This window comes from Podarcis raffonei, chromosome 2 (genome assembly GCF_027172205.1).
Source record: "Podarcis raffonei isolate rPodRaf1 chromosome 2, rPodRaf1.pri, whole genome shotgun sequence".
Taxonomy (NCBI): Eukaryota; Metazoa; Chordata; class Lepidosauria; order Squamata; family Lacertidae; genus Podarcis; species Podarcis raffonei.
The window spans coordinates 2,300,954-2,312,500 of NC_070603.1; the positions used below are offsets into that span (position 1 = coordinate 2,300,954).

At 43.1% G+C, this 11,547-nt stretch overlaps 1 protein-coding gene across 1 annotated transcript in view; it reads right to left on the minus strand.

Annotated features, from left to right (window-relative positions):
• Nucleotides 1-2,073: 2,073 nt before the first annotated feature.
• Nucleotides 2,074-11,547, minus strand: part of TESPA1 (thymocyte expressed, positive selection associated 1) — a 17,719-nt gene continuing 8,245 nt past the window's right edge. Inside the window, exons 3-9 of the mRNA XM_053369852.1 lie at nucleotides 10,607-10,649; nucleotides 9,491-9,543; nucleotides 7,180-7,233; nucleotides 6,964-7,000; nucleotides 6,558-6,656; nucleotides 5,877-6,085; nucleotides 2,074-5,472 (exon numbers count right to left, since the gene is read on the minus strand). Of these exons, the coding sequence (XP_053225827.1) occupies nucleotides 4,772-5,472; nucleotides 5,877-6,085; nucleotides 6,558-6,656; nucleotides 6,964-7,000; nucleotides 7,180-7,233; nucleotides 9,491-9,543; nucleotides 10,607-10,649 (1,196 nt within the window). The 3' untranslated portion in view covers nucleotides 2,074-4,771. The remainder of the gene's footprint in view (nucleotides 5,473-5,876; nucleotides 6,086-6,557; nucleotides 6,657-6,963; nucleotides 7,001-7,179; nucleotides 7,234-9,490; nucleotides 9,544-10,606; nucleotides 10,650-11,547) is intronic.

The following is an 11,547-nucleotide window of genomic DNA, read 5'->3' on the forward strand; positions in this document are numbered from 1 at the left end:
AGGAAAAGGTAAGTGTTGGAGGACATTGCAAGTGGGGAGCATTTTTCAAAACAAGCTTGTGTGGTGAGCATGAGAGGGGGAAAGTCCCAATGTGGTGTGGAGAGAAGTGGATGAGGTTTTTTAAAATGCAAACGCAATGCAAGGAAACTGCTCTAGGGCTGCTCAGTCTAGAAGAGCTCATGTGCCAGCAGACAGAGGGTGGGATTCAATGCCATACTGTGACAAACGTTCTGCCAGGCCCCTGCAATGTATTTTGCACAAGTTCCCACAAGAAAGTATAACTGCTATGGCCATTTCCACCTTCCATTAAAAAGATGTGGGTGTGTGGCCTTGGGAGGCTGCGGGGAAGGTCGGGACCCCCGAGGGAAGGGAGACAAAGGCCGGGAGAGAGATGCAACAGGATTACTGGGAGGTGAGGAGGATGGTAATAGTGCAGAAGTTAACCCTGCTGAACTTTTCTTGATAGGCACCAGAGAACTGAGGAGAGAGGCTCGTGGATCTCCAGGCTCCGAGCCAAGCAACAGGAACTGATTAGCCATGGGTAAGCAGCTCCAAGTCATAAGGTACTGGGCACTATCTGGAGGGCCACAAGTTTCCCATTCCTTGCTTGAACTTCTGCCCCAGACATGAAATGAAACAACAGCTGTCCAGTCCTTCAGTTTCTTCTGTATGGTGAATGTTGCTGTATTAAGAATGTTGACTTTAAGTCATGTTCAATTTCAGATATTTGCAGCAATGGTACAATTGGACTTCTGCATGGTCTAGAGCAGTCCTTTCCAACAGGTCGGTCGTGGGATGTCCCTGATCCTGGTCGATTGCGGGATCCTGATGCCCCACCCCCACCCCCAAAAAAGCAGCTCAACAACTTTGGCTCATCCCCCCCCCCAAAAAAGCTCAAGAACTCTGGTCAATCCAATGGGTAGATCACTGTCATTTTTTTTATAGTGGGAGTAGATCGCAGTCTTTTGGAAGCTGGACAGCCCTGGTCTAGAGAATGAAGGAGGCTTTGACATCCTGGTGTTTGCCATCCTGGTAGATTGCCACATATCTATACCAATTGATCAATAAAGTTCTAGTCAAGCAAATCATTGGCATTTGACTCTATGCACCTTATTTGTGGCTTTCTGTATAGCAATGCATGATTATACATTCTCAATAACCTGACACACAAACATGTGTTTTTCAAGACACATTGGCTAGGATTCACGTAACCAGACCCACCACTTAGCCTCGTGCAAATCTTTCTGCTTGTGCAATGGGGCTTCCTCCCATCTCCCCCATGCTCCTCATAGGTCTGGAGAACCCCAAGAACAGCACAGGGGGTGAGGAGAGGGAGGGTTGTACTGCCTGACAAGCTGCAATGGTTGTGTTGGAGGAATTTCAACAGGGCAAATGTAAGGTTCTGCACATAGGCAGGAAGAACCAGTTGCACAAATATAACTTGGGGGACAGCTGGCTGACCAGCACTACATGTGAAAAGGATCTGGGGGTCTTAACAGACGCAAGCTTAACAGCAGTCTACAAGGTGATGCAGCAGCAAAAAAGCTAATGCTATTCTAGGCTGCATCAACAGAAGTCTAGTGCACTGGGCAGTGGAAAAGACTCCCTCAGGAGGTGGTGGGCTCTCCTTCAGTGGAGGTTTGTAAGCAGCGGTTGGGTCTGCCATGGATGCTTTAGTTGAGATTACTGCACTGCAGGGGGTTGGACTAGAATACCCTTCCAACTCCACAATTCTGTGATTCTAAGAATTGCTGGAGGATTGCAGCACTGAATTCCACCCACAGAATTTGTCATTCATGCTTTACCCTTAAAACTTCCTTATACAATTTATTTTATTTCATTAAATTTACATACTGCTTGATTGTGAAACAACCAACCACCTCAAAGCAGTTTACAAAAAGAATAAAGAATAAAATTATTGATAAAAACAGTTAATAACAACTATTCAAAACATTCAGAGGAGAAAATAAAACTAGAGATAAACTAAAAACACACACCATCATTCTAATAGGGCAGGCTTGTCCACATAAGAGCACATTCCTTGATGTATGCAAAACCAGACCAACCCGGTTAGAAGGCTAATCACCCGATCAATGTCCTAATTGCTAGGCTCTTTCTCAGTTTGTGGTAGGAAGGTAATTTATTAATGCTTGGGCCATTCACATATAAGATAAATAAGATAGATAAATACAATGCAAAATCCAAGTCAAAGTATTGCATAAAGTAACATTACTGCCTAGAATCATACATAAAACATCTTCAAAATACTATGTAAATCGCATGTAGCATGTATGAAATTTACAAACTGAAATTCAATACAGATAAAAAACATTAATTATTAAAATATATTATGCTTAAATAAGCACATCCTCCAAGCAGTCGACTGCCATCTCCTTAACAACTCCTGCCCAGGTTTCCATTGCTGCTACGGTAAAAAGAGAGACCTTGTGGGTTACCCTACAATCTGTGTCCAACAGAAGGTAGAAAATGTTTTGTGGAATGGCATTTGATGAGTAAGAACAGATCCCAGAAATTTGGTGCTTGGTTCGGAATAAAGTGAACCAAAGAACAAATAGTGAAGCAGTTCCTCAACTTCTGGGGCCCCACAAATACACAAGCAGAGTGCCAAGGGAGTATGAGAGTGCTGACAATCATAGCTGTGGGCATTGTTTGGAAACAAAGGGCTGCAAATGCTTGCCTAAGCTTTGGAAATGTGAGCTTTGCAAGGTAAGCAGCCATTTGGTGGTCCAATTTGTAAAGTCTATATTAATTCAAAAATTTAGAATTATTAATGTTCTGTCTGGCAAGGACATTATATGTATTTTCCACCATGGAAAATATATAGAATGTCCTTGCCAGAGAAGACATTAATAATTCTAAATAATTCTAAATTTTCCAAATTCAGAGCAGAAAAATGATTGAATGGAGTAGGATATGAATAAAGCACCTTCCAATATTTTAAGTTCCAACTTTTGCAGTTTGATACCTGCTCCAAACATAACTGGGGGAATACGCTACCAGGAGACACTTTTATGATTCACCAGTATGGATGGGGAAATGGATGGGAGATCGAATGGAGGGGGAATCTACCTCTACCCTGACCAAAGCTGAAGGAGTGCCAGGTGGAAGTCTTAACAATTCCCCAGAAATGTATTTTGGAGGGCCTAGTTTAGCCCATCCTCAAATAGCCATCCTCAGACAGCCACACCGTACAGGATCTGAGCAATAACTTTACTTTGAAATATTTTCAGGGCTAGCACAACCAGATCTAAGAATTGCCCCAATTGTTCTCATAGCCACTGCTCTGATAGCTTCTAACTGGATGCCAAGATTCTTAAATACTTGGCATTGTTCAATTTGGTGACCATTAATAGACCAGTTCCTCAATTAGGAACAATAAACAGTTATCCGTATTAGTGGTGGCCAGTTTATAATACCACAATAGTAGGGTTGGGGTTTTTTGGCCAAAGTTCTTAAGCTTTTTTCTTTTTCTTTTTTAGCAAAATTGCAAAAAAAATGCTGTTTTAAGCTATTTTTATGGAAAGTGGGCAAAAGCAGCACTGCCAACATTGGCTGCCATACATCCGGATTTTACAGGACATTTTCCTGATTTCCATCCAGACATTGCTAGAGGCAATATGTCGAGGAAATTCCAGATATGTCGAGGAAATTCCAGACGTATGGCAACCCTATACAACAGGCTTCTGTCGATCAAATCAAAGACTGATGCTAAGTCAACAAAGGCAACAAGTAAGTGTTTGGTAGGTCCAGCAGTTGCTTATTGGGCTAAGAAATGCAAGACAGGCAGTGATCAATAGTGCTTTCCCTTTTCCTAAAACCAGCCTGTTCAGGAAGGATAATGTGGTTAATAGATTTCCAGTCGTCCAATTTGTTTAGCAAATATTTACTATATAGTTTAGGATCAGATCAAATGGTACATTGTTTGGTTTAGTAGGTTCAGGTGTCTATGCCAATTCCTTTAAAAATAGAAATTAGTTTGTTTCATGTGTTCACAGTCGAATAATGAAGAATACATTTTAATAATTTAAAATTTAAAAATTACATGACATTTCAGAAATGGTGTGGAACATTTCCCCTGTGGAAATTGCTCTTTTTACTTTCAGTTCCGTAAGTCACATGTTAATGCGACAGCTATCCCCACATGCCTTTTTTTTTTTAGTGTTTAATTAGACAATCTCTTGGATCAATATTTGAGCTAGATGACAAAAGAAATTGTTGGAGGAAACACACTGTCTTGAGCAAGCCTCAAAAGCTATTGAGCCAAGACAGGAAGTCCTGGCTAAAAGCCAGCGTGCTCCACAACCCCTACACCAATTTGCGCGCTTCCCAGTGTGAGCAATACTTTATGGGGAACACTGAGCAATTTCCCACAGGTACTTCGTCATTGTTTTAAAGACACAAACCATCCGCTACACTCCATGTTTCCTCCTTGCCAGCTTCATTGGTTCTGCTCTAGTTATTTGCCTTTTAATCAAAGTTTGCCTATTATATAAAATTATTTGCCTTTTAATTTTTTAAAAATGCCAAAATGGAGTAGGGTCTTGGGGCCAAAAATATCTTCTGTTATGCTAGATACAGGCCATGGGTTAGCCAACCCTGCTTTACAAGAATAAAGGCAAGTCACTACTATTTAGCACCCACAGTGCACTTGTGGCTCTGAAGCAGATAACATGTAGCAGCTCACTGCTAAGTTCACAAGCATTTGATCTGCCAGCTTTCTGGCTTACGGCTCACACTCTTAGCCACTGTGCTACCTCAACTCTGTCAAGATGTCCATACCGTTCTCCCCTCTGGTGGGTGAGTCCCTTTCTGCTGACCACTCCCCAAGGGATTCTTCACTGCTTTCCTCTGGAGATGAAACCACTTCTAGAGAATGGTGTCCATAACAGTACAGTTCTTGATGGCCAAGGTGGTCTGGCCCCTCCATGCTTTCTCCACCCATGCAGTGAGAAAGCCACGATTCCAACTTTGAATGAGATGTAGCTTGAGGGCAGAAGTGGGAAGAAATCACAGGAGTCAGCTCCACTATGGTAGACTCTGAAGAGTCACTTCCCATTCTGCCATGATGGAAGGGGACTTCAGGGAGCGCTGTGTGAGTCTCATCCTTCACGCCTTCCACATCAAAGTGGAACTTGTCTCTGCGGGCTTTTTCCATCACTTCCCACACTACCTGTTCCAGACGACTCATAGAAGATGGTACAGCAGAAGGTCCTTGAGGCCCTCCTCGGGCGGAAGTGTACAAGCACATCGTGGAAATGGCTTTTTGCAAATGCTTGAGAGGAGGCAGAGACTCTGGCTGGGAAGGAACATTCCAAGAATCTGGGATGTCTGGGAAAGCCCAGAACAAGTGGGCAGGGGAAATCTTTTGGATGGGAGTCTTAGACACATAAGAGTAGAGGCAGAAGAAAGCATCAGCCGTTACAGCCAGAGTCTGGACTTGCTTGAACCGACCTGTGAAAGGAAGGATAGAAAGTGTCAGAGGAAAACCAGTGTAGATCCAAGAGACCCTAGCTTCCAGCTCTTCCAGGTCACATCTGTATGGCAGGGACTGTACACACACCTGAAAACTAGGCCTGGTTTCATTTTCCTGGGTTCTAGGTTTTTTCTGTCTTCCTCTTGCCTAAGCAAAGGCTTTTGTTTGGTCCTGTCTTCTGCTCCTGGTCCCAGTTCTACCTGCTTTCCTATGTTCTATCAAGAACAGAGGTCCTTTCCCATCACCTGCTAGCTGAGCTCTTTTCAGATTTCAACCAAAGATGCCAAGGGTTGAACATGGGAATTTCTCTACATGCTCTGAGCCTCACCCTTTGATATCACAGTCCCAGAACTGCCAGCCATGAAATGCTTGTGGCACTTACTTGCTAACATCAAGCAAGGATCCTCCATCTCTAACCGTTGCACCTGGGCTCTGAGGAAGAGCTGGAAATCAATGCCCTCAGCTTGGGAGGGAACAGAGAAGAACCGAGATGGGATCCAAGATGCAGCCTGTGTCTCCTCTTGTATGAAGCCCAGGTTGCACAAGATGGTCTCAGCATCAGCTTCATAGAGGTCCAGCACCTCAGAGATGCTAGGCAGAGAAGATAAGAGTGTGAATGCAGGAGTGTCCCAACTGATTACTGAACCATTTTCAGGTCATAGCCCCACAAATACACCACTAGGTATGTCCGCAAGCCCCTTTCCTTCAGAGAATAACGGGCAACATTTGTGGGATTTCCTCACCCCCAATTTATCTTCCTCACAGCCTTGTGTGGTGAAAGAGGGTGCTTGCAATAAGATTCATGGTGGTGTCTGGTAGGGAAAGCAAACACAGAGCCCTCTGTATGTTGTTGGACCACAATTCCCATCAGCCCCAGCCTGCTCAACTAACAGTCAGGGATGGCGGGAGTTGTGGTCCATTACATCCAGAGGGCACCAGGTCAGCTGCCTCCAATGTACAGACCAGAGGCTAGGTATCTCTGCTGCAATCACTGCTGGTTTGTTAGTGGTGTAGGTAGATCTTTAAGCCAGTCCAAGTCCTACACAATACGATCCATGCTTACCTGGAGCTGGTCTTGTTAGTGCTGCCTGAGAAGGCACTGGAAGTCATGCTGTGATCCAGATTGAGATGTTGGGAAGGCCAGAATGTATGTTTTTGGGACCTGCCATGGAAGAAGAGACAGTGAAGAGACACATCTGCATGCATACCCACATCCCTTTTGGTGTGCATGTAGGAAGACGTAAAGGGAGGGCAAGCTGGCAGTCACAGCCAGCTGCACACTTGCACAAGAGTGATAGTATGACAACACCTTACAATGTTATTAGACAAATATGCAGCCAGTATCTCATTTCAGAAATAAAACTAGAAATCTCAGGGGGGCCCCCAAAAAACAAATTTAAATTCTAGATTTCAGATTTTTCCAAACTTTGGCTCTAGCAACGCTAACCTCCTTAGCTATTGTTTCTCACCTAGGCTCAGCTCTGTCTTTGTCCAGTAGCACCATTGCTAGAAAGAAGAAAAGAAAGGTCTTTCATGAGCAAAGGATACACTGCATTCCTACGAAGAGAGCTGACGGCCAAGGAGCATATTGGCAGAGTTGCACCATCAAATCAGCATTCTTGCCACCCATCCATGGGCCATCTGGAAAGAAGGCTTGCTCACACCCAACAATCCTCATCATTTACCTTCTGCTCCCAGGCTAAGGTCATCTTCAAAGCTGGTTCTGTTGCTGCAGGATCCTACAGGATAACACAAATACATAGTCACCCAGAGCAAGCATCCACAGGTGGAAAAGGGACTGGGTGAGACCAAAAGGCTGAGTGGCTTTCTCTATGCAGTTTTATTATGGACATGCCACAACACAGCTCTACATGGGCAGGGCTGTGTGAAGGCTACAGTTCCACAGAAGAACAGGAAATCCAAACAGTGTAGAATTCAGCTTCCTAAAATGCTCAGATTTTTCTTTCTTTCTAATCCCTGTGAAAATAGGCTTGTAAGTTTGCAAGCAATCTCAGAAACCTAATGAGTTTCTGAATAAGATTTCCAGCAAAGGAGGGAGCAGTTTGGTGCCTTGTATACCCCCTTGCTTTCCCCCTCAAATTAGTATGTATAATTAACTTATGTTTAATTAACTTATGAATCACTTTTCAAAAGCATTGCAAGGCGAATTACAAGCAAACAATAAAAATAACTAAAGTAGGTTTTGAAACAATACCAGAAACAACAGTGGCTGCCTTTCAATATTTTTTAGAAAAAACATTGATGACTTCCGGTGCTTTCTGCCTTAATGGGTTCAGCTCCCACATTAGCGGAGATCATTTGCAGAGAAAAACAAGGATGATTTTGAGGGTAATTGTCCTTGCAAGTTCCCCCCCAGGGCTCGGGGGGACTGAACTTCACCCGCAGATCGTTTTGGCTCTCGCTCCGGCATGGAACCCGGGAGGCAGGAAGATGCTGGGTGCCAAAGCACTTTGCCCATCGGTAACTCCCCGACACAGCCATTAAGATGCAGAGGTTCTTCTATTTAATAGGGTGAAATTGACTCTAATTTACAGACGTGTGCAGGATGGATGGGACAAGATTATAAACTGACAAGTGAATCAGTGAGTCGCAATGTTTAGAACTGGTAAGATTTCCTTTGTAGAAAAATATGGTATGTGAGGGGGGGAGCCTTTTATATATACCATGTTTGCTACATAAATAATTCGGCAAACCTCCCCCTAAATGCCAACAAACTGATAAAAAGCAAGAGGAGAAAAAGAGAGTGGGGTTATATTTATGCATTAATATGAAAATAGAACTGTGTGAGAACATTGAAATGATTTAAAGCAATGGACTTCCACTTATCACAATTTGGACTATGGGCCGAAATTACATGGGAACAGAGGAAGAGAAAGAGCAAAAAAGTGTAAGTAGAGATGCTGCGTACGACATGATCAGAAGAGGAAAAATGAAGAAACAAATGGAAAAATAAACTTCTCACACAGGGAATTTACAGGATATAGAACTCCTTCTGCAGAAATAAAATTTATTAAATGTGTTAATACGAATGGAAGTCCAGAACTCTGTAGTTGTTGATAACAGACTACGATCAGGACTGAATGTAATTGGATTAATCAAGATTTCGGAAGCAGGAAGAAATAATAACTTTGCACTTTGAAACCCAGCACACGGGAAGTCACACAAATTGTATAATTGGCCTTATAATTTTTATATATTTGGATATCAATTGTAATTTGACATTGATAAAATGTGGCTGCTATTGGACTTTAGTAATTGAAAATTAATTGAATTATTTTTTTTGAAAAATAGAAAAAACATGGATTGGTTGATTGACTGATTATATTTCTATGTTGCTTTTCATTCAAATGAATCCCAAAACAGCTTACAAACAATAAAAAAATAGAACACAAATACAGCATAAATTATATAGAATAATTAACAAAACATCAATAAAAACAAGTACAACCTATAAAACACTCTTAAAGCATCAACTAAAAAATGAGCTAACCATCACAATTAAAGCAAAAGTAATATTATATGATTAACAAATCAATACAGCATTTATAATCTATAAAATATTATCAACAGCATTAACAAAATAGCAACCCAAAAATAAGCTAAGCACTGTTAAGTTCATACACACATTCTCCACACCCCCAGGGCTCATAATCTTTCACTCTGTTCGGCTCAATAACATACACATGATGCCCTTCTAAAGGTTCATGAATGAGGCTGTGTACATAACCATACATTAAAGTACATTTGAAGCACACACACCCAAGAATCCTGGGAACTATATTTTACCTATCAGAGAGCTACAATTCCCAGCACCCTTTAATAAACTACATTTCCTGGGACTCTTTGTTTGGGTGTGCACACGCTCAAAATGTGCTTTAAATGTATGGTGTGTGTGCAGTCCAAACTTTAGCCTACCTTACTTCATGTTTGAGAAGGCAGACCGAGCAAATAACAGAAATTGCAGAAATCACTTACCAGCATAGGCACCCGGAGCAGAGATGCTCTCTGAGAAGGGGTCCAGTGAAGAGCTGAAAGCCAGAATCAAGAGCTGCATCATTACAGCTACAGAAGTTCCTAAACCCTTTTGCCATTTCTCTCCTAGGACCTAGCCGGAACATCACAGACAATTAAGTCCCACTCAGCAAACAGTGGCACCACCAGGGCTGGTGCTGCATTAGGCAGAGCTAGGCAGCTGCCTCAGGCAGCAGATGCCAAGCTGCAGGGGACAGATAGAGCTCTGAGTGCCGCATGGCTACCCCGGGACCCCTACACTAGCCTCCTGTCCTCTAGTGCAGTGGAGGATACCATCCATTCACTAGTATTGAAGGAAAATCCCAGTCCAATTGGCTTCCGTATGTTCCTTGGGAGAGAGCAACATATTGTCCTTCACCTCAGGCAGCAAAATGTCTTGAACTGGCCCTGATTGCCTTAAGTGCTAACCTTCAGTTCACAGATCTGAAGCCCTACAGCCCAGGAAATCCACAAATGACAATGCCAGTACTGTGTGTGGGGTGAAACTCTACACCAGGTGTGAGGAACCTTTAGTCTTCCAGATATTGCTGAACTACAACTCTCATCAGGCCCAGTAAACATGACCAATGGCCAGTGATGGTGGGAGTTGTAGTTCAGCAACATCTGGAGGGCCAAAGGTTCCCCTTACCTGCTCCAGACAGTCACTCTATCCTGAGTTCAAAAGTTCTAAAACCTGGGTGGGACCAAGGAAGAGCACCCCTTTGGAAGCCACACTTCCATAATGCAACAGTTACTGAAATGAAAAAGGAACGTTAGAAATCAAGGCAGAAGCTCTTGCCTTATCCCCAGTAAAACTAGTGCAATGAACTGAGTGTGATTAGGAATCTATAGTTCTCCAGATGTTGCTGTACCACAACTCCCATCATCTTCAACCATTAGCTATGCTGGCTGGGGCTGATGGGAGTTTGAGCCCAAGAACCACATGTTCTTTATCCCTGTTGCAAAATATGTGCATATCTAAAAATGCTCCTGATTCTTGAAATCAAAATATAACTTCTGACAATGTCATGATCCTTTCGGATAGTGACCTCCTCCATGACCTCTCTCAGGTAGACTCACCTGCATTCCTGCAGCCAGCTCTCAATCTTATTGGATGAGCTCCCTGTTGGAAACAAAGAAAAAGTGCTAGGGCTCCTCACAGACTGGATAAGTTACTGTGATGATCCACATCTCTGCTGGGGCCAAATGCAGCCATCTAAGGCTTGTTAGCCAGCCTCTCAGCAAACCACACGGGCAGGATGCCTGATGTCGCCACTACATAGGCAGTAGCAGTGGCGTAGCGTGGGGAGTGCAGGGGGGCCGGCCGCACCGGGCGCAACATCTGGGGGGCGCGCTCGCACTCGCAGCTCTCTGCCCCTACCTGGCTCCACGGGTTAGGGGGCACAAATTACTTGCCTTGCCCCGGGTGCTGACAACCCACGCTACGCCACTGGGCAGTAGCAAAAGAAGAGGAGAATGAGGAAGAGGAAGAACACCTGAAAGTGAGTAATGGAATGAATGTGGTTTAAACATATGAATAATTAAATGAACTCATTATTTAGTAGTCATTATGGCCCTGTGAGCCCTTACTGCTGCTGAACAGCTACATAACAGTGGAGGGTGCAATTTGCATAGAAGCAGGAGGAAGAATGCTTAACCCTTCCCTTCCCTGCAGCTTTAGCTGTACAACCACCTCTTCTAGCAGCTTTCCCTCCAGCTATCTGATTGCTTTTCCTTAAAAAAAAATGTGTATATATACACACATCAAATATACAATAAAAAAGAAAAAACATACATACATTAAAAAGGAAAAAGAAAAAGACCTCCAAAACAAACATTTTCTAATCATTGGCAAATCATTGACAAGATGGATTGTTTCAAGAGGTGGCAAAGAGATATTTCTAGATTTGTCTGGCAGGGCAAAAAGCCCAGAATAAAATTTAAGATACTTACTGATACTAAAGACAGAGGGGGGTTTGCCCTGCCGGACTTAAAACTTTATTATGAATCAGCAGCTTTTT